Consider the following 24,348-nt stretch of genomic DNA (forward strand, 5'->3'; position numbering starts at 1 on the left):
AATGTTCCCCAACAATGATGCCATATTTCAGGAGGATAATGCACCCATTCACACAGCCAGGACAGTACAATTGTGGTATGAGGAGCATGCAACCGAACTGCATAGTATTCCCTGGCCAGCACAGTCCCCTGACTTGAACATAATGGAACCCTTGTGGGCGGTATTGGAGCGCAGACTCTTGAGTAGATTTCTGCCTCCATCATCACTACAGGAGTTAGAAGAGGTTCTGATCGAAGAGTGGCATAACATTCCACTGGAGACTATCTGATCATTATATGTTGGTATTCTAAGAGGAATCAGAGCTGTATTACGGGCAAATGGGGGTCCAATCCCTTATTAATAAACCACTCCTCTGTGTCCTCATCCATTATTTCTAATGTTGTGGTCAGGCCTTCTGCAGTACATAATTGTGTGTATTATGTTTTATGTAAGTTGAGTTTACATTTTCAGGTGCTGATGTGTCTCTTCTAGGATTGATTATAATACTAGCATTGTGAGCAGTGTGTACCCAATATTTTTCCCTATTGTGCACCTGCAGTAATTATTCCCCATTATGAATGTACTTGTACCATTGTTTACACTCCCTGGGTTTCTTAATGTGACACTGTGCACCCTTTTAGGCAGGTAAGATGAAAACCAGTTACAGCAAGATCTCTGATAGTGTAATATTTTAGCTTCTGTAGGAGAATAATGTGATATGCGCAATCAAATGCTTATGACAATCATAGAAAATACTGATTGACAGTATTTTCTCATTTAAGTTTTGTATAATCTGACTGGTGAAAACCGCATGTTGTGTAGAGGCCCTTTTGAAATAGAAAGTGAGACTAAGTATATTATTGTGGGAGAGGTGTGTTATAGTTCTTGCATGCAGTTTCCAGCACCTTCAAGGAGGTGGTAAGGAATGAGATTGGTCAATGGTATACTAATATCTGTCTTACTAACTTTCTTTTGAAGAGGTCTGACAATAGAATATTTCAAACAATCTGGAAATGTTCCTTGCAATGCACTGAATACATTGCATATATTTGAAGCACAGGATTTTAGTACTATTTTTCAGATATTGTCAATTCCATTAGAGTTGTTGGTTTTGAGACAGTTAATAACAGTTGTAATTTTTATGGCAGGGCAGAGCTTGGAGTAATTTTGATTTACCTGTATGTATGAGGCATTGCTTCTTGTGTCTATTCTAATGTTTTATCCGATGGACAACCCATGGTGATATTTTAAGTTGCTTCAAGGAAGTGATTATTAAATATTTTGCTTATGTGGCTGCAGTCATTTATTATTTGGCCTCCTCCTTTAACAACAAAGCCCTCACATTGCTTAACTGATTTCTTGGTTTCTGTTTTAACTATTGCTGATATAGATCTAATTTTATTATCTGAATTCTTAATTTTAGATATTTACAAAGGTGTTTAGATTTTGTAGTCAATTTTCTTACGGAAGTACAGTATTTTGTAGAATTTCCTTTTCCATGACCATGATTTTTTTTTTCCTTCTGTAATCCAATACTTATTTTAATACCTTATTAGTGCCAGGATGTATGACAAGGATGCAGTCATTCTCAAGCTGTACATCAAAGAAGCAATGATGGAAATTAAAATTTAGGTTAGGAGTGGGATTAAAATTTAGGGTAAAAGAGTATCAGTAATAAGATTTGTTGATGATGATTCTATCCTAGGTCAAAGTCTGGAAGCATCAAAGACATACTGAATGGAATGAACAGTCTAATGAGATAGTATATGAACTGCGAGTAAACCAAAGAAAGATGAAAATAATGAGGAGTAGCAGAAATGAGATAAGTGAGAAACTCACTGTCAAAATTTTGGACCACGAAGTAGACAAAGTCAAGGAATTCTGCTATCTTTAAAGCAAAGTGATATATGTGAGATAAAACATGCATGACATAAAAGGCACACTAGCACAGGCAGAGGGCGCTCCTGACCAAAATAAGTCTACTAATATCAAAATGTCTTAATTTGAGGAAGAAAATTCTAAGGAAAAGCGTCTGGAACACAGCCTTGCACAAAGGGAATCATGAACTGTCGGGAAACCAGAAAAGAAGAGAACCAAACCATTTCAGATGTAGTGGTATAGAAGGACGCTGAAAATTAGGTGAACTAACAAGCAAAAGGCTATTTACAATTTGTACAGAAAGCAGATGGCAGTTATAAGAGTCGAGGGACATAAAAGGGAAGCAGTGGTTGGGAAGGGAGTGAGACAGGGTTGTAGCCTCTCCCCGATGCTATTCAATCTGTATATTGAGCAAGCAGTAAAGGAAACAAAAGAAAAGTTTGGAGTATGTATTAAAATCCATGGAGAAGAAATAAAAACTTGGAGGTTCGCCGATGACATTGTAATTCTGTCAGAGACAGCAAAGGACTTGGAAGAGCAGTTGTACGGAATGGACAGTGTCTTGAAAGAAGGGTATAAGATGAACGTCAACAAAAGCAAAACGAGGATAATGGAATGTAGTCGAATTAAGTCGGGTGATGCTGAGGGAATTAGATTAGGAAATGAGACACTTAAAGTAGTAAAGGAGTTTTGCTATTTGGGGAGCAAAATAACTGTTGATGGTCGAAGTAGAGAGGATATAAAATGTAGACTGGCAATGGCAAGGAAAGTGTTTCTGAAGAAGAGAAATTTGTTAACATCGAGTATTGATTTAAGTGTCAGGAAGTCGTTTCTGAAAGTATTTGTATGGAGTGTAGCCATGTATGGAAGTGAAACATGGACGATAAATAGTTTAGACAAGAAGAGAATAGAAGCTTTCGAAATGCGGTACTACAGAAGAATGCTGAAGATTAGATTGGTAGATCACATAACTAATGAGGAGGTATTGAATAGAATTGGGGAGAAGAGGAGTTTGTGGCAAAACTTGACTAGAAGAAGGGATCGGTTGGTAGGACATGTTCTGAGGCATCAGGGGATCACCAATTTGCTACTGGAGGGCAGCGTGGAGGGTAAAAATCGCAGAGGGAGACCAAAAATCGCAGAGGGAGACCAAGAGATGAAAACACTAAGCAGATTCAGAAGGATGTAGGCTGCAGTAGGTACTGGAAGATGAAGAGGCTTGCACAGGATAGAGTAGCATGAAGAGCTGTATCAAACCAGTCTCACGACTGAAGACCACAACAACAACAACAACAACAACAACAAGATAAGAAATGGGGAGTATCTTTGCAAAAATGCTGAAGAGATGTATGTGGGAAACACTGAGAGGAAGGAGATAAAGGATGGTAGGACATACGTTAAGATGTCAGGGAACAACTTCACTGGTACTTGAGTGAGCTATAGAGGATACAAATTGTAGAAGAAGACAGAGATTGCAACATATCCAACAAATAGTTCAGAATGTTGTGTTTAAGTGCTGTTCTGATACTCTGAGGTGGAGAGTTTTGCACAGGTCTTGGTTTGCTGCATCAAACAAGCTGGAGGACTGATGACTCAAAATAGAAAATATTAGTCCTATAATGTACTTTCTTGAGAAATTGATGTTTGGTGTTCGGGGAAGAAAGATCAGTATTTTACACAGTGATAGTATAAGTAATTCTGAAAAAAAAAAAAAAAAAAAAAAATATGTTACATGGACATAGGTCCACAAATGCTTCGTGAGGGAGGTATGGGTATTGAAAGGAACTTTAATTCTGCAAAATTGATGTGAACAGTGTGAACGTATACGCAATACAACTGGACGGTAACGTGATTTTCTTGAAAACAATGTTACAGAGAATTACAACTATGTTACACATTTTACATAATGTTTATTTACTTTGCATTTAGTAAATAATGCATTACGACATGTATTCAGTTGAAAAAGATATAATACTTATCGTACAGATGTACAGTTCACAGAACAGGTTCGAATATCCTACCATGAACGTCAATGCAATTTTGCACTCTAGCGATAACATGTTGTTTTGCTTGTTCAGTTGCCTCTGGTTGGTTCCTAATCAATTCAGAAGTTTCCATGATGTGACCAAGCAGTTCATCTTGTGTATTTACCTTCACTCTGTGCACCCCATAAACAGAAATCTAAAGGTCTAAGGTCAGGTGATCTTGGAGGCCAGTTAATAGCACAGCCATGGCCAATCCAGCGAATAGGATAGTTGCAGTTGAGACGGTCCCTCACACATAAGGTAACATGTGGAGGGGCACCATCATGTTGAAAGTACATTCCAGTTCGCTTGGCTAAAGGAACATCTTCCAATAGATCCACAAATGAATTTTCCAAAAAAGGGCAGGTACCTCTCTCCCGTCAATTACTGATTGATAATATATGGACCTATTAAAAGGTTACCAATCATGCCGCACCAAACATTTATGGTAAAACAAACTTGGAAATAGCTATCCACTGAAGCATGGGTATTTTCCCATGACCATCAATAATAACTGCGTGTGTTGTTCTTTCCTTGGCTTTGTTAGTGAATAGTATATGACGATTCTCAATTAGCCAGTGACAGAATTGAAATTGTTGGGCATTGTCGCCAATGTGGAGATTTTGGACACGCTGTATGTGAAATGGATACATGTTTTCTGCTGGTAATATTTCCCGTACACATGTATGTGAGGAAATTCATACGCAGTGACATTCTTTGTATGCTCGTACTGAGACTTTGCTCAACACTTGAAATAATTTCTTCCTGTTCTTGCAAAGTCTGTTGATGTGCACACTTGGAAGAAAAATGTATACTTGGAAGAGAGCCTGTTGCACGCAAAGTGATAAACACTTTGGTAAACACCCTGCGATCAGGTAGTCATAGAGTTGGAAAGTGCCTGTGGTATTCTTCTCTTGCACTGGTAGCACTACCATCGCAGAAGCCTTAAATGTACACCTTATCTGTGTATGCCTCATTACTGTACATGTGTAACATTGTTGGCAGCACTTTTCCGAACACAGTTAACACCAAACACTACACAGCTAACTGATCAGTTGCCAGTACACTACACAATGCGGCTTACATGGCACAACTGCGCAAACGAGTGATTGTACTACGTACGTCACGTGACCATAATATGTGTTACGTTGTGTAACATAAACATGGCATGTGTTACGGTCCAGTTGTACTGCGTATATGTTCATGTTGCACACATCAATTTTGCAGAATTAAAGTTTCTTTCAATACCTATATCTCCCTAACGAAGCATTTGTGGACCTATGTTCATATAACATTTTTTTGTTTAGAATTGCATACACTATCACTGTTTAAAATATTGACCTTTACTCCCCAAACACCCTGTATATATGTTAAATTTAGAAAAGACATGTCACATTATATGCATTCCTGCTATCAGCTTAGTCTAAGGCTGCTTTGACACTTTGTTTTCTGTTCATTAACTATTTTGTGTCCCACAATACCACTTTATTTTATTCAGGTATTTGGTGTAGGTAGTTGTGCATCATGGTCAGGAAAGCCATTCACTGATGGACAAACATTTATAAAATTGATTAAGTGTTCACCTATGAAAATATTGTCTATTAGTGCACTGCTTACCTGTGTAATTGTGATGGGAAAATTAACAACAGAACATGCTATAAGTGTTAAATAATATTTCAGCATAGTTTTTTATCTGAATATTACAGAAAATTAAGATCAAAATCTGCACAAAATGTAAATAATTTTGAATTAAAGGTGCCCACTCACAAAAAAGGCATTGTTGTCAATAGCCCCTCACAGAAAGAAAGAGAACTTGCTAGCTTTTAGAGTAATCCTCCTCCAGGCTAAGGTAAAAAAAACACACACACACACACACACACACACACACACACAGGCACATGTCTTTGCCCTTCATGGTGCCAGCTGGACAAACAACGCCACTGCTGCATTTAGGCAGGTAGATTAGGTAGTGGTGGTGGTAGTAGTAGTGTCATAGTAGTTTCAGGTGATGTGGATATAGGAAGGGAGACAGGGAGAAGGAGTGTGGGTGACTGCCTAGCAACTCAGAAGGCAGCCAGTTTGCTGGCTAGGAATGAGGGAGGGAAGGATGGCAGGTACATGGACTGGACATATGATGTGAGGCTGTCAGAGCCGGTGGTGAGCGGCACATTCTAAAGGTGACATGGGGATGTGAATTGGGAGGGGATGATAGGACTGAAGGAAGGGAAACTATTGGGTGGAGGATGTGGGACAGTAGGTTACTGGAGACAGAGGCCTTGACAGCCATACAAATCCATACCTCCATCGCCAACTTCTCTGAACTATACAGATGAGAGTTACCTTTATAACATGTCCTACACTCTCATAGTTGTTCTGGCCTCAATCTCCCGTAACCCACTGTCCCTGTACCCTGCACCCAACAGTTTCCTCTTCCTCTGTTCTATCACCCCCTCCCAGTTCCTGTCCCAACATAACCTTCAGCTTGTGCCACTCCCCACTAGCTCCGACAACCATGCATCACATGCCCAGCCCATTTACCTACCATCCTACTCTCCCACATTCCTAACCAGCAAACTGGTTGCTTCCCTCTGAGCTGCTAGCCACCCAGTCCCAATCCCTCTCCCTGCCTCCCGCTACACACTATCTATACATACCTCACCCGACACTACCCCACATCAACTTACTTTTATAATTATTTTAAACTAGCTCAAAAAAAGATTTCTCAAAAAGCTAGCAAGCTTTTCCCCCTCCTTGATGACTCACCACTTCCACTTTTTGTTGAGTGGTCTCCTTTAGTCCAAAAGTATGTACATTCTACCAGAACTTTCCACAACACAAAATCTCACAGACCACCATTTGTTTTTTCTTACTAGGTGGCACAATAATTACTCAGATATTTTCTAAGAATATTTGATCGTGTGTATCTGTATATTTCAATAATTATAAATGACTTTTCCTGTCACAACAATCCATAAATGCTGCTTCCGGTGGTCGATCTAAGCAGGAACTAGTGGTTTCAATAGATTTTAACTTAATGTTATTCCTAAATATCTTCAACATTTCGCAGCCGTGTCAGTAACTGTATAAATATTAATTTTAATAATGAACAGCCTCAGTTGCACCGTTTACCTAGGTTTCAGTCGGGATAACCCAAACTTCTTCAGAATAACAGTATCTAACGTTTGTCTATAGTGGACATCGTCAAGCTAAAACTACAAATCCATAAATTATTGTCAGAATGTGAAACTTATCTGACACTGCCTCAGCCCCACTTCGCAACCGCGATGTGGCAGCTGCGAGTGCTGTACTGGAACTGTACAGCACTCGTGGCTGCTGCATCGTGGTTGCAAAGTGGAGCCGAGGCAGTACCAGTAAGTTTTACATTCTGACGACAATTTATGGATTTTAGCTTGACGATGTCCACTATGGACAAACAATAGATACTGTTATTCTGAAGAAGGTTGGGTTATCCCGACTGAAACCTAGGTAAATTTCTAGGTAAATGGCGCAACTGAGGCTGTTCATTATTAAAATTAAAATTAATATTAATAATGTTATTCCAACAGCATTACAACTGCTACTCCTTTCATAGTTTCCCTACAGCAATGGCTAATAAATTTTGTGTGTGCAACACATAGATTCCTGCATGTACATGGTGTTCAGACACATGTAATACTTAAACTTCTGTTGAAATTCTAGATCATATTTACAGATAAGATGTTCCTTAACTTTGTAGTCCTCCAACATTCTTATTCCTGACAGACAAGTTTCATTTGTTTGTGTTACTTCATTTGTCTGGACCTCTTGTAAAGCAGTCTGTCCAAACAAGATTTGTAGCATAAAAGAGTGTCTTACCCCTCACAACTGTAATCACAGGAATTCTACCATAGTGCCCCTCCCCTCCCCCATATTTTCTATTTTCACCTTTAATAACAGCTAATGTGTGTTTCCCCACTGTTGTTAAGACAAAGTCCGTGTCTTGGGTATGATTATGCAGCTGCAGAAACTTGACAAAGCCTCATTTTTGTGAGAGTTTGCTACACGTAGCAATATTAAGAGAACTAAAGCTGCTACTCATGATATAGTGGAGGTGCTGAGTTGCAGATAGGCACAACAAAAAGATTTTCACACTTAAAGCTTTTGATCGATGGCCTCTGTCAACAATAGACACACAAACGTACACACACACACACACACACACACACACACACACACACACACACACACACACACACACAATGCGTGCAAATGCAACTCACACACACAACTTCAGTCTCAGGCAACTGAAACCACACTGTGAGCAGCAGCAGCAGTGCATGATGGGAGTGACGACTGGGTGGCGGAAAGGAGGAGGCTGGGGCGGGGAGGGGAGGGAGAGGATAGTATGGTGGGGATGGCAGACAGTGAAGTGCTGCAGGTTGGGCGGCAGGCAGGAGAGATGTGGGGAGGGGGGGAGGAAGTAGCGGTAAAGGAGAGACATAGAGAAAAATAAATAAAAAAAAAAGACTGCTTGTGGTGGTGGAATGACAACTGTGTAGTGCTGGAATGGGAGCAGAACCTCTCCCCGGAGCCCATCTCTCTACTCCCCCGTACCACTCTCCGCACTCCTACCTTCTACATGCTTCCTGAAGTCCCTAAACCTAACCACCCAGGACGCCCCATTGTGTCTGGTTAATGTGCCCCTACTGCGAGAATCTCTGCTCTTGTAGACCAACACCCTCAGCCTATTACCCGGAACCTACCCTCCTATATACAAGATACCAACCATTTCCTCCGCCAACTCTCCGCAGTTGCTGTCCCCTTACCACAATGTGCCCTGCTCATCACTGTTGATGCCACCTTCCTGTACACTAACATTCCTAATGCCCATGGCCTTACTGCTATTGAACTCTATTTTTCCCAATGCCCAATGGATTCCAAACCAACCACCTCCTTCCTAGTAGCCATGACCAACTATATCCTCACCCACAGTTACTTCTCCTTTGAAGGCATTACCTACAAACAAATCCGGGGTACGGCTATGGGCATCCACATGGCACCATTGTATGCCAGCCTTGTACAAAAACTAATCTCTTGTGCCTTATCTTTCCAGTCTCCCAACACCTCTCAAAAGACCCACTGTCCAGCCACAGAGGAGCATTCCCCTTGTAACTCAGTACCTCCCACGACTGGAGCAACTGAAATGCATTCTCTTCCAGGGTTTTGATTACCTCTCATTGTGCCCTGAAATGAGAAATGTCCTGCCCACTATCCTCCCCACCCCTCCCATAGTGGTATTCCACCGCCCAACGAACCTACACAATATACTTGTCCATCCTTACACAACCCCTGCTCCCAATCCCTTACCTCATGGGTCATACCCCTGTAATAGGCCTAGATGCAAGACCTGTCCCATAAATCCTCCCACCACCACCACCACCACCACCACTTTCTCCAGTCCGATCACTAACATTACCTATCCTGTCAAAGGCCTGTGAAACCAGTCATGTGGTCTACAAGCTAAGCTGCAACCACTGTGCTGCATTCTATGTAAGCATGACAACCAACAAGCTGTCTCTCCGCATGAATGGCCACCGACAAACTGTGACCAAGAAACAACTGCACCACCCTGTTGCTGAACACACTGCCAAATATGATATCTTTCATTTCAATGACTGCTTCACAGCCTGTGCCGTATGGATCCTTCCCACCAACACCAGCTTTTCTGAACTGCGCAGGTGGGAACTTTCCCTGCAATACATCCTACTTTCCCGTAACCCTCCTGGCCCCAACCTTTGTTAGTCACTGTCCTCACTCATCCAGGCCCTTCCCTGTTCCCATTCCAGCAAACCCAGTCTTTTTTCCTCTCTTTTTTTAATTTATTTTATTGTTTTATTCATTTCTCTCTATGTCTGCTTTTCCGCTACTTCCCCCCCCCCCCCTTCCCTCCCCCCTCCCTGCCCATCGCCCAACCTGCAGCAGTTCACTGCCCGCCATCCCCACCATACTATCCCTCCCCCTCCCTGCTCCACCCACCTTCTTTCCCCCACCCAGCTGCCACTCCCATCATGCACCGAGCGAGGTGGCGCAGTGGTTAGCACGCTGGACTCGCATTCGGGAGGACGACGGTTCAGTCCCGTCTCCGGCCATCCTGATTTAGGTTTTCCGTGATTGGATGGTTCCTTTGAAAGGGCACGGCCGATTTCCTTCCCCATCCTTCCCTCACCCGAGCTTGCGCTCCGTCTCTAATGACCTCGTTGTCGACGGGACGTTAAACACTAATCTCCCCCCCACTCCCATCATGCACTGGTGCTGCTACTCTCAGTGTGGTTTCAGCTGCATGAGACTGCAGTTGTGTGTGTGTGTGTGTGTGTGTGTGTGTGTGTGTGTGTGTGCGTGCGTGTGTGTGCGTGTGTGTGTGTGTGTGTGTGTGTTTGTGTGCGTGTGTGCGTGCGTGCGTGCGCTTGTGCGTGCGCTTGTGCGTGCGCTTGTGCGCGCGCTTGCGCGCGCGCGTGCGCGCGCGCGCGTGCGCGCGCGCGTGCGCGTGCGCGTGCGTGTTTTGTTGACAAAGGCCATTGGCTGAAAACTTTAAGTGTGAAAATCTTTTTGTTGTGCCTATCTGTGATGCAGCATTATATATGGTGAGCAGCAACTTTCCTTCTCATAATATTGTTACATTCCATTCTGGATTTTCCATTGTTTGCTTGCTGCACGTAGCTTGCCCAAGTCATTCTTTATACTATATTCTCTGTGTTTAGCCAGACTGTTGTCTGCCCCCACAATTGCTATACCTGGTCATAACTGAAATTCCTAGACAGTGCTTAAATATCCTCTATTACCTGGCTAAGGCTAGAACAATGGCTTGTTATGTTTGTGACCTGGTACCCTGATCATACTTTCTCCTGTAGATGTTGGCTTACACTTCCGCCATGACTGCTATGAGCAACAAGATCTTTCCTTTTCTACTCAACTCAGTTTTTGATGTGTGTGTGAAATTTTTATTAATTTTTTCTATCCTATGTTGTGTAGGTAAAAAACAGTTTATGATCACTCTCACCAGCAGTAACACAGAGACAGGTGGTACAAACAGACGATTTCTGAAGTTAATGACAGTGCAGTTTACGAAGTGAACAGCTAACGAAAGACAAGTCCAGAGTGTAGCAAAGTCATCTTAAGAATATGCAGTAGTCCAGGGATCAATCCAAGTCACAGACGTAATACAGGCAAGGTCAAAACACTACTGATCAGCCTGTTCAGTGGTGCACAACTAAAGGCTTCAAAGACTAGCAAGAGCTGAGCTGCAGAGTTTACTGCTAACTTGTCGGTGGCCAGCTCCACACGAGGCGCTGACAGTGGCGACATTTTGCATGGGAGCAAATTGTGCTCAGATTATGTAGCTCGAGTACCGTATTTACTCGAATCTAAGCCGCACTTGAAAAATGAGACTCGAAATAAAGGAAAAAAATTTTCCCGAATCTAAGCCGCACCTGAAATCTGAGACTCGAAATTTAAGGGGAGAAAAAAGTTTTAGGCCGCACCTCCAAATCGAAACAAAGTTGGTACATTCTAATATGAGACACAATTTAGGTCGAATGAATGACGATGCAGCTACAGTAGTTTGGTTCGAGTCGTAAGCTTAGCAGTTAAGCTTTACCAGGTAGCCATTGCTATGCGTCAGGCGCTCCGTCCGTATTTATACGGGTACCCTTCCTTTTTCACGTGCTTCGTCTGGTTTGAATCGATTGCTTATTTTGCTTTGAGCTGATAAGTGCCGTTTTCTTTGTTATAGGTGTTTACGTCACTCTAAGCTGAAAATGCATTACTGTACTGTGTCATGCTTTGTTTGTCGCATTCTGATAGTGCGTGTTTACGGCCTGTCGCCGCTCGCGGCATGGTTTGCTCTTGTGCGCGCTACTGCCGCTTACAATTAAAACAAAGAGAGGAATTGTCTCATAACCGAAACAACGGCAAGAGACTGCTATTTGTTGTTAACTTACACTGCTGCTTTCTTTGATAATGATCAACAAGAACCAAATAATAGACTGCGTATGATAGAACATTGTTCTGAATGAGAGTTAGTCGAAAATTTTTCTCCGTTTGAAAATCTTTGCGGCCGCTTCTTTAGTACATCAAATTCTGCACAGAAATTAGAGTCATCTTAGATTTAAAAATCTAGTCAGTTGCCGTGCTTCATTTCTGCCTGTATCACTATTAGGCATAAGAATAATACGAATATAAACTTGAAACGATACGTATATTCTTCCGCGTTTGCTGTTGTCTCACTCTAATTTCGTAGTTTATTAGGCAGACAGGATTTAAATGAGATAGCAGCAAACACGGAAGATCACATGGCAAAATGTTTATATTCGTATTATTCTTATGGTGAATGGTGAAGAGAATACTGCTTGTGATTATTCACATTTCATCAGGTTTCTATTAGCAACCATCTCTTCTCACATGTAGGAAAAAATTCAGAACGTAGAGTTGGCCATATTGACAAACATTCCAAACAGTCTTGCCAGTCGGATTTTCGTATTACATTGAAATTCTGCTACATTCGGAGATGAACAATACGGAATTTGTATTTACTTCGTTGGATAACGTATGAAAATGCAGTGGTCGAAACTCGCGGCGGAGAAAAAAGCTCATCTTCCACATATTTTTTTTTTTAATTCATTTACTGACGCAGAGGTTTTGGCGCCAGTATTTATCTTTGTGCTTACAAAGCATGCCCGTGTAGCGCTACATATATTCGACGGCAGAAGTTAGTTGTGGCGGCACCTACCAACATTTTTCAGAACTTCCGCTTGCTTTGCACTCGATTCTAAGCCGCAGGCGGTTTTTTGGATTACAAAAACCGGAAAAAAAGTGGGGCTTAGATTCGAGTAAATACGGTATCTTTTTACGAGTTATCCCTGTTGACACTCAGGTGGGGAATCCAAATCACTATCAGATACTAAATTAATGGTCTTCTCCACCCTATTAACTTACAGCTGTACGAGGTTCCTACCCTTCCAACAGGTAACAGACTAAATCTGTTATTTAGCTCAACAATAACAGAACTATCAGAAATACTGTTGTTATGCCCCTTTCTTGTTACATTTTCCCATATCCTCACTTTCTTTCATTCTTTCTTTCTTTTTTATTTTTAACACAACTTCTCTCATTTGCTTTGCTGTTAATAAGTTGATATGCTGAAAATAAACCCAATTCTTTTGCAAAAGGACACAGTTAATTAAAAAAATAATAGTAACATTCATATCTGCAAATTTTCATTTATTTGAATATGCGTAAGTGGGAAGATTTGGATGGTTGCCAATTGTTACTTTGAACATAGTGTTATTAAACTTCCTATCAGCATGCATGCACACACCCCCTTTCTCCCCTTTATATACAGGGTAAAGAAAAAATGCTGCCCTTGGAGGTCAGCCTGTGATTCATCATGCAGAGTCCAGACAAAAGTTTATCTGACAAAATCAGATTGGGTTCATTTTGAAAACCAGGGTATGAAAGCGAGGAGCTGGCAACAATGTCACATTGTGTGGCACAGCGGAATGTGCAGAGGAACGTGTATCATCTGCTGTACCATACAAGCAGTTGTATCTCACTGAATAGACTGCTGGGACATCAAACACGCACCCACGCACATTGGTTTGAATCCTCGTCAGGTTCCTTTTTACTTTTTAGATGTCCGTTCCCTAGTTCTTGTCATTTATAAGCAGGACATCATTTTGTCACATGACAATGGGATCCATTAAACTACATGCATGTGTCTACTAACACTCGGTGCACAACCGTAACTGGTTATGTCAAGTTCATGCTGGACGGCTTCTGATGGAGTACATAAATGACGAATATGTCAATATGCTTTTGGTGCTAGGTGCATCAGATAACCAAGCTGTTGCTGCTGCTTGTGTGTATGCTGCATTACCCTCAAAGGCACCAGCCCACTAAGAGTGTTTTCTGCCACCTGAAGCTACACGTATGGGAAACTGGTAACATTTGCCCACAAGTGATGGACAGAGGTCATCCAAGGACTAGACGTACTCCACAAACAGAGAATGTGATTCTTGAAACTGTTCACCAGTCACTTCAGTGATGTACCTGTGTTATTGCAAGGCACTTAAAGGTATCTCAAAGACTGGTTGTTGAAGTGGTGCAAAATGAAGAACTGCATCCATATCATTACATATAGGAACATTCCATAACCAACATGAGAACTACTGATGAATCTACTTTCACTAGTGAAGGTATGTTCAACCTACTCAACAGCCATTATTGGTCAGATCTCAACCCATCGTTGAAACTTTGGCATAGACCTGTGAACTGGAATTATGGGAGTAGTGCTTTTGGGCCCTGACGTATTCCCAGACAAGTTTAATACACGTCTGTATCGTCTGTTTCTTTGAATGCTTTGCCAGATGCATTAGAAAATGTTCCACTTGGTGTTCGGTGACAGCTATGGTTTCAGCATGTTGGTGCACTGCCACACTTCAAAATGACTGTGCATAGCTATTTAAATGAAGTGTTTCCAGGGAAATGGATTGGTCGTGGTGGTCCAATGTTCTGGGCTGTGTGTTCCCCAGACCTTCACAATCCACCAGATTTTTGTTTGTGGGGACACTTACCGGAACAAGTTTATAGTATTCCACCCATGGATGTAAATGACCTAATAGCTTGTGTGTCTGCTGCTTTGGCAGTGGTGGATGCAGGTGTGTTGCGTAGGGTCCAGCAAAGTATGATCCAGTGAGTGGCGAAGTGTTTGCAAATACAAGGTGGTCGCTTTGAACATCTTGTGTATAGTGAATGTTGCTCGCATGTATATGTACTGGCTCTGTGAAGATAAGCCTGGGCGTCAAAATGTACAGAATGGAATTATTGCATGTAGCATAATTTCCAATCTAGTGTTTTTTGTATGTCTTTGGATACAGACAGTGTTACTGTATCTGCTATTATTTTCTATTGGCTTTATTTGTGTCACAGATAAAACGAAGTGGTCATTTATGTCTGTAAGTAGGACATGTTATTTCTTAATATTTAAATAAAGGTAACAGTAACAGAAAGAAATACATAAGATCCTGTATTGTGGGAGGAGGGGGGGGGGGGGGGGGGGATAGCTCAGTGTGAACACAACTCAGACATTGGCGCATCTGCGTATCATTGCCCATGACATTGCCTCATCTCGCTGAGCTAATGGGGCTACTCCGGCACAGGGCAGAGTTCGTGCTACCTATTCTTAGCCCACTGCAGGCAGTTACAGCATTGTGAGAGCCTCATTTTTTAAATCTGTTAAACCTGTTGGTGAGACTGGGTTTTGATAGATAAGTCTTGAATTGAGATGAATAATTGCATGCTGACTGCCAAGTGTGACTTTTTTCTTCACCTTGTATATGGGCCAACTACAGACCACATGTCAGTTTTAGTTCCTTAATTTCTTCCAGGACCCTTTCATCTGTTCACTATGTTCTTTCTTCCAGTCTTTTGACCACTTCAGACCAGTTTTTTCCCATTCTCCTACCTTCAAATCCTTCCGAATTCAATAACTTTTTCCCTAAACACTTCTGTCAGCTGTTTCATTTGCATTATTTTTTTCTAAATCATTTTCACTTCGTGGATCCAACTTGTTGGCGACTTCGTATCCCCAAATATTTGAAGATCTTTTTGGTTAACTACTGTCTGACATTTAATATAAATGTTCAAAAAATAACATTCATTATTGTTGTAACACACAATACTAAGAATGCCAATAATAATGCAGTCACTTTAATACTGACACCAGAACATGTTCATACATTGCCTTATAACGTGGCCTAGTCTGTGCCAATAAGACATACAGTGTTCTGTGAGCGGAGTGAAGTTAACAAGAGCATAAAGCATTACAGATTGAGAATGAAGCCATTCTGCTCTAAGGTTATATAGAATGACACATGATGTTTCCACATAGTGGCACTGTGTGGCAACTGTTCAAGGCGCTCTTGGTGCACAGCTGTCTAAAGTCTGAATGTGCAGCCTCCTGATGGTCGAGCTTAGCTGCTGTGCACCAGGGTGGCTACTTGAATAACATGTGATGAGCCAGTGCCTCGTGTCTTGCTGACTTAACAGGCTGTGAGGTGCAAGTGCAATTGAGGTAGTAACAGCGAGTTACCAGAGTCCTCTCCTTTTGCTGAGATGACTATAGGATGGTGCCACCCCAGTGTCCCTTTACTGTAGCATGGGACAGTACTTGGCGCTCAGCAAGGCAACATCCATGTCGTCTGTGGTGCCACCGGTTGATGCTGTCTGTGCGGCAAAGAGCTCCCTGTCGGCCTGCACTTGAGAGGAACACCGAAAATGACCAGTCAGTGATAGCATTGCTGCGGGCTGATGCCTGTGGGTGGAACCCTGGCGACTGGTTGTAGCAATGCCAGAACTGAATCCATGAATATGTCATAAGGGTTGGGGGCGGGAGATGGATCTGGCGGAAGCAGTACCTGCTGTGTATGCGGTGTTTACAGCTGCTGTGCAGGAAGATCCACACCCAGGTCCTGACGTACTCAGAGAGGACTGGAAACAAGAACAGAGGAGCACTTCTAAGGTTGTGACGGCCCAGGCCACAGTGAATAACATTGCTGATGATCGGCCTGCTAATGTGCACACTTAGTACAAGCAGTGATTAAATGTTAAATTCCACAATTGATCCTGGACCAGTATATATAGGGTGGCGCACGAAATGTGTTACCATTTTGTTTTTGAATATAAACTTTGTCAATACAATCTGAAAGGAACATACACTACAATGAAGAGCAGTCCATAGAGACTCGTTCTAACTCATCACATGCTCAATATGTCCACCATTTCGATTCCTAACTTTCTTCAAACGAACACTGAAGTTAGTGATTACCCTACACCACATCTCTTCCGTAAATTCACTGCAAGCTTGAAGAATAAGTCTTCTTCATTACATTGAGACTGTGGTTCTGCACCATACTGTGATGTGTCTGTTGCAACCGCAAGCTGGTGCACTGGCTGGTAGGTGGCCAGACTCAGCGCAGAATGTAAACCATCTTTAAACACCCTGAATGCTTCTTTGCAGGCAGATGTCCACTCAAATGATGCACCTTGCTTAAGCAGTTGATTTAGAGGATAAGAAACTGAATTTGCCTAAGGATGCTTGGCACTCCTTCATATAAGTAGGGTGCGGTAGGGCCACAATAGCCGCACTGTGACTGTTGGTTGGCTGTATGAGAAATAAAATGTCCCAACTATTCTGCAGAGATCTGGGAGAAATTTGAATTATCTAAGTTGCTCTTGAGACCTGCATCACTCAAAGTCTGAAACAAAAGATGAGGATTGTGAAGATTGTCCTTGGTGGTGGGACTGGTAATGACAGTGTCAGCGATCTAATTGATACAACAAGGGATTTGTTATGTAAGTTGCTCCAAATAACTTTGGAAAAATAGCTTGAATTCTAGCAATGCCAAAAACCAACGAATTGTACATATACAGGCGGTAAGGTGGTTTGACAATAAGAAGCTGACATGATTCTTTGTGTGGCAGCTGTAAATATGCTCCTGCCAAATGTAGTTTTGAAAAATACTGTCCGCCAGCCAGTTTCCTTAAGAGTTTGTCTGGGCGAGGAATGGGGCACATATCGACCATGCACTGTCACTTTAAAATCCTCACAAAGACGGAGCTTGTCTGTCAGTTTCCTGATAATGACTAACAGTGGAGCCCATGGGCAGCATAATATGGGTTCTGTGATGCCTAAAGCTATGTCTGCTTGATTCTTCCTTCACTTGAGCACAAAGTGCGAGTGATATGGACCTGTTATGAGAAAAACGAGGTCACACCATGGATTTGAGAGTGATATGTGCTCTGTAATTAGTGGCTGTGCTGAGTCCCGGTGAGAAAGGTCAGAATATTCCTTGCACAAGTCGTCCAGCTCTCGACAGGGCACAAGGTCATACACTAAATGAAGGAATCAGTGACCATAAATCAAAATGCCCAAAAAGCATCAAAGCCAAACAAATTTACTGTGAATACACTGTCTGCTACAAGAAATGTCACTGGCCGAACCATCACCTTGAGTATTGTCTCTGCTGTTAACTGTCCAAGAATAGGAATCTACTTGTCTGTTTTAAGTGACAAGATGGCACGAAGTAGCATACAGCAGATGTGAACCAAGGTGTAGATAACCGTTAGAATTCAGAAGTGAGGCTGCTGCATCCATGGCCACTTGAAGGCATGGAGGAGGGATTCCATTGATGCGTACATTGATGAACATTTTTCTTGAAACAATTGCAAAATTGTCACACACATTCCAAACGAAATTAATGCCCATAGGCTGAGACGTGAGACGTACAGCGGAAGCTGACTAAGCATTGCACACAATCACAATAAGACTTTTCTTATGACATAAACGACATAATGCCAAATTGTGTGGACAAGTGGCCCAGTTGTGTTGAACAAAACGAGGGTAGGAGCTTGTCGGAACTTTTTCGCCATGGCCATGTTTATGTGGAGCATGGCGGCCAGGCACATTCTCTGCTGCGATCTCTGATTTTGGAGGTATATGTGAATACACCAATTGCTGTCCGAGTGGACTGTGGCTATGTCTGCCCAAGAATCTAATTGATGGCCCAAGGCACAGGGAACTTCAAATGCTGGGGCTATCTTGAGTACTTTTCTAAAGAGGGATCTTCAAACTGTAACGCCTTTTGGCATTATAGCATTCCTAACCATTGTGTATGCATAAGGTTCTTGAGATTGAGCAGTAACAAAAGACACTTGTGATGATAATACTTCACTCTCATGAAAATCACATGGGTATGTATGTTTGCAATAATTGTAAATGATACATTTTGTCAAACGAAAGATGAAGGATCCTGGGGGGAGGGGGGCTGATTTCCCTAACAGGTGATTCATGTTTGGGTAGATCCATGACACAGAGAGAGCTTTAATTGAGTTGGCATCTTGCCTTGAAGGCCACAAAGTGTTGCCCTACGTGTTTTTTTATATGACTCCCCGGTCTTTGTCAGAGGCGGGGAATATAGCCGGGTAGGCCAGCAAAATTTGAATCCTCATTAACCGGCCCATCGAACCCCTGTCCAGCATGACTGTGTGTTTCTATTATTGCATTTCCAAATACTGTGGTTGTTAAATTGCTGCTGTAGTAAACTCTGTAGGACGACCTCCGAGGATGCGCCTGTTGCAAGAGACATGTTAAGAATGAACTTTGCTTGTTGCCATTTGTGTTGTAAGAAACGATAGTAAGAATGTCACTAAGAATTCAATCACTGTAATGCTGGCACTGAGAACACATTCTGTACATCATCCTTTTACATAGCAGAGTCAATGCCAAAAAGACATATAGTGTTGAGTGAGCAGAGTGAAGTTGACAAGAGCCTAAACCATTACGGAATGAGAATGAAATCACTCCACTCTGGAGTTACATAAAATGATGTGACATTTCCATGTGATGATACTGGGTGGCAGCTGTGCAAGCTGCTCTTGATGCACAGCTGACAGCACTCACTGTCTGAGTATGCTGTCTCATGGTGGCCAAAGTTAGCCGCCGTGCGCCAGCACGGGCTACTTGAATAATGTGTGACAGGTCAGTGCCTCACATCCTGCTAACTTAACAGAGGGTAAGGTGCCAGTGCGATCAAGGTGGTAACCGTGGGTTACCACAATTAATTCTGCTATGTTTTCTACATTTTGATAAATTTCATCATCACTACATAATTTCCAACCTCCCATAGCCTTTTTAGTATTTTTAATCTATCTAAATTATACTTTAATGCTTGACATTCGATTGCATACAGATATTTTGGCTTCACTGCTGTGTTGTAATGACTTTTTGGCTGTAAACTTTTTTAATTATAACGTATGCCCTTCCCGTTTTGTGTATCCTTTCCTCCATAGCATCTGTTTCAGACCATTTTCCTGTAATATCTCTTCTAGATATTTAATTTTTTTAAATTTTTTCAAGTTGGCCAATATCTTTCCAGAAATTTCAGTTCATTTTTAATGTATGTAAGAATGTTTTTCTGCAGAAATTCTTAAGTGAGTCCTACCGGATTTTTCTTTAAAAAGATTAATTTGTGGTACTGCAGATGTCACATTTTCAGACAGTGTAGCAGTCATCTGCAAATGCAAGAAAATTTATTCCAGTATATTTGTTTCCTGTTCTTAACCATATTGGTGAAATCACATTTCATTTAGTTTTTCTTCCAAATTCTCACTTTTTTTTCTATCTTGGAACAAAAAAGAATTGGGGATAGACTATCACCTTGCTGTGCACCTGTGTTTATTTCAAAGGGTGAGATGTTTGTTCCACAAATTTGACTTTACTGTATCTGTAGGTGTTTCATAAATTAGATCTGTTAATTTAGACTTTGCACCAAATTCTCATATTGTTTTATCTGTAGTCTGTTTGTCAATAGAATCAGAGGTCTTTTGAAATCAGCAGACATTGCTACAATACCTTTTGTATTCAGTAATCTGTGAAAAATGATTACATTCAGGTTAAACATTTGTTGCGGACATCATCTGCCCATCCTAAAACTACCGTGATATTCGCCTGTCCATTGTTGTTTATATTCTGCCTAATAAAATTCGGAAAATATTTTATGTGCAACTGGTATCATATAAATTTCATTGCAGTAGTTAATATTCTTGTTTATTGCCTTTATTATGCAGTGGATGTCTTAAGGCTACTTTCCACTCAACAGTAATTTTTTCTGTTTTCCAGATTTCCTCAAAGATTAATACTTGCTCATTTTTTATTTTTGGTAGGGAAAATTTCTACTGTAACAGAGTCTTCTCCACAAGCTTCATTTATTTTTAAGGTTTTAATTACTTCTTTAGTTTCTTTTATTGTTGGAGGTAAATCATAATCTTCTAGATTTTCATGAGTGTTTGAAAATTTCAGGTTGTGGGTTGGTCCTGGACATTTAAGAAACTGGTAAAAATATTTTACTGATATTTTACAGTTTTCATTGTTACTTAGGCCAAGTCTGCCATTTTCATTTGTGGAAACTTGGGGTTTGGTATCTTTTCAGTCTATCCTTAAATGTGTTATAAAAATAATTGATATTATTTTTTGAAAAGTTTTCCTCAATTTCAGCAAGTATCCTCTTTTTCAAAAACTCTCTTAGTTCTTCTAATCATATTTGCTGTTGCCTTTCTTTGCTATTTAAATTGGTCTGTCTGTTCATTTTTCTTGAAAATATTAATTTTTCCCACATCAGGTCCTCCATTTAAAGCTTATTCATGTGTCATTCCACCATATTTTATTTTTGAGTGGCCTAAATGTTTTCTGTGCAGTATTAATTTCCTTAGATAATCTGGCCATTTGTCACCTTTAGCTATTTGAAATTTGTCTTGATATTTTTGGCTTTATTGTTTTGTTATTATATTTATGTCTGTATTATATTAAGAGATTAACCTTAATTTTAGAGGGATAGAGGTCAGAATCAAATTCACAATTCCTTATAACATTCACACTCACATTCATAATTTCTTTACAACTTTTCTGAGAGACAGCTACATGATCTAACTGAAATTCTCCCAACATTGGGTTTGGAGATATCCATGATTTGGCTGTTCTTGGGAGCTTTGTGAAGGAGGTCAACATTAGCTTCACGTGAGAATTTTGCCTTTGACTGATCCTATTTTTGTTGGTTCTTTTGTGGGTAGGGTAATGCTCTTCTGTGTTCCTAAATTTGTTTTCTCTACCTATTTAACCTTTGAAGTCACTCCAAAGCAATATGATGTTCAGGTTTGGTATTTTCTATATCTCAATTCTAAAAGATACAAGAATTCTTCTGTTTTGCCATGTTGAGCAAGATTAGACAATATGGTGTCACATCAGTAGCATGTTGTGAAGGAGAATGAAAGTGTATGTCTTTCACTGAGGTGAAGAACTTCCCTGCAGTTTGCATCTGTATCCTCTAATTTTTCTGTTGCTACAGTATTTTTGGATAAAAATGCATAGATATTAATTGCCAAACAGGTGAAATAGCTAAGTAATTATTTGACCAAGCACCAGCAGAACACACACACAAAAGAAGGTTATAATTAGGCAAGCTTTCGGAGCCACTGGCTCCTTCTTCAGGCAGAAGGCTTGAAGGGGAGGGAAGAAGGGTGACGAAAGAGGACTGGAGAGGTCTAGGAAAACGGGTAGATTTCAGGAAAGTCACCCAGAACCATGGGTCAGAGGAGACTTACCAGACAAGATTTGAAAACCCTGGGGTTTCAAATCTTGTCCAGCGCAGTCACCAACAATCAGTCTTTTCCTCTCATCCCATCCACTAAGTCTCTCCTGACTTGCGGTTCTGGGTGACTTTCCTGAAATCTACCCTTTTCCTAGATCTCTCCAGTCCTTTCCCCTCACCACTCTTCCATCCCTTCAATCCTTCTGCTTGAAGGAGGAGACACTGGCTCTGAAAGCTTGCCTAATTATAACCTCCTTTTATGTGTGTGTTCTGCCGTGCTGCTTGGTGAGTAGATTTTTTTATCTATCCTATTGTATTATATTGTCAAAAAGTTATTGTCCTCATTATTATAAGTAATTATTTGAGTAAATAGCTGTTGTTTCTATTTCAGGTATCACAAGATTGCAGTACTCCCTGCAAGTCCAAGAAAATAATCCTTCCTCCAGTTACTTACACAAGTTCATCAGCTGCTAAACTGGTAAGTTGGTTTCTCTTCATCCTGCCACCCCTGTCCCACAGACTTACCCCCTCCCCCCTTTAGATTCTGCTATGACTCTCCATTAACTGCAAATTTGATGCCTCTGATGTTTCATTATCTTAAATGGACACTTGGAAGAAATTAAGTTTTCATATAGTTAGAAACTGTTGGCATAATTTTGGGAATGAGTGTGCAGTGAACATTCCACAATAATTTTTCTTTTTCTGCCTGCCCTATGTTTGGGATGATAAATCAAGATATGACAGTTTGAGTGTGTTTTAGAACTTATAAATACTTTTGAACCAAATTAATGCGCAAATTAAATTGTGATGATAGGAACATCTTTTGTTACTTAATGCGCTGTCTCTTAGGAATATTTATTACAAGGCAGATGGAACGAGATAGACAAAAAGTAGCCCACTTACTACAATACAGAGGAGGATAAGATTCCTTCGACTTTAAGTGGAAACATTACAAATAGACCTCAAAAAGATGTGCATACTTCCCTTGTGTGAAACAATGTGTTACCACAAGTGAGAGTGCCAGTAAGCAGAAATTTCACTGATGTTTCACCCGTTCCTTAAGAATATATGCTGGTGATGGCAGAGTTTGTTATTTAGAGAATGGATCCGTGTATGTGACTTTTTGGAACATAGTAAATCTTGTAACATTTCGGAACACAGGCTGTACAAGGGTTGGACAAAAATATGGAAACACTATGAGAAATGCATGCTTGAACATAAATACTGATGCTAGTGGAGCCTGCAGTTCGCACTGTCATATTTGACCAAGAACAGGTCCTGTGCTATGTCCTTAATACATTGCTGGTGCCAGAACAAGAGGACAGCAGCTGAAAAAGTCACTGCAGAACTCGATGCCACACTCACGAATCCTGCCAGCACCAAAACAACATGAATAGAGCTTCATAAGCTGGGAATTTCAGAGCGATCTGTAATTCTGAAATCACATATCAGTAATGCAAATGCCTGTAATGGGAAAATTGGTGCCAGAACCATAAAATCTGGAGTATTGAGTAATGTGAGAAAGTTATTTAATTGCATGGATCTTGTTTCAGACTGTTTCCAACTTCTGGTTGAGTTTATGTCCCAGGAGAGAAACATGCCAGAGGTTCGATGATTTGGGCAGCCATATTTTGGTATCCCAAGATCCCCATGCTTACTGTGGAATTTTGCAGTATTGCCAAGGATTATGTGACCATTTTGGCTGTTCAGGTCCATCCCTTGGTAAAATATTAGTTGTTCCCTGGTGGTGGTGATGTGTTTCAAGATGACAGGACTTCTGTTCACACAACTCACATTGTCCAGGATTGGTTTTGTGAGCACAAGGATGAATTATTGCATCTCATGTAGCCATCTCAGTCATCATATCTCTTTATTATTGAGACTTTGTGGTCTTCTTTGTAGAGAAGGGTGCACGATGGCTATCCACCTGCATCGTTACCTAAACTTGCCACTATTTTGCATGAAGAATGGTTTAGTATTCCCATGAAAATGATACAGAACCTGTATTGAGCCATTGCAAGATGACTGGAAGCTGTTTTCCTACACCTTATTAGGCATGGTAACATGTCTGCTTGTGCGAGCTGTATTGCACTCATTCCTGTGCACTGAGTAACTGGACAGCTCACGGTGAGTGATGGTGAGGAAAGAGAAGGGAACCAAAAGGGAGGTGAAAAGTAAAAGGAATCGAAATCAGACCAAGGCAGCGTGGCACAAGAAACTGTTGTCAGTGAATCAATTGTATGACTTCTCATGTCAGTACTGCAGAGATGTCTTTCTTTGCTTTGGCTATT

At 41.1% G+C, this 24,348-nt stretch overlaps 1 protein-coding gene across 3 annotated transcripts in view; it reads left to right on the top strand.

The window, feature by feature from the left end:
• LOC126184521 (uncharacterized) overlaps positions 1–24,348 on the top strand; it is a 245,265-nt gene that overhangs the window by 197,463 nt on the left and 23,454 nt on the right. For all 3 annotated transcript variants that reach the window (XM_049926920.1, XM_049926918.1, XM_049926921.1), the window contains one exon: positions 22,449–22,535. In XM_049926920.1, coding sequence (XP_049782877.1) covers positions 22,449–22,535 — 87 coding nt within the window. The remainder of the gene's footprint in view (positions 1–22,448; positions 22,536–24,348) is intronic.

Source organism: Schistocerca cancellata, chromosome 4 (genome assembly GCF_023864275.1).
Source record: "Schistocerca cancellata isolate TAMUIC-IGC-003103 chromosome 4, iqSchCanc2.1, whole genome shotgun sequence".
Classification (NCBI taxonomy): domain Eukaryota; kingdom Metazoa; phylum Arthropoda; class Insecta; order Orthoptera; family Acrididae; genus Schistocerca; species Schistocerca cancellata.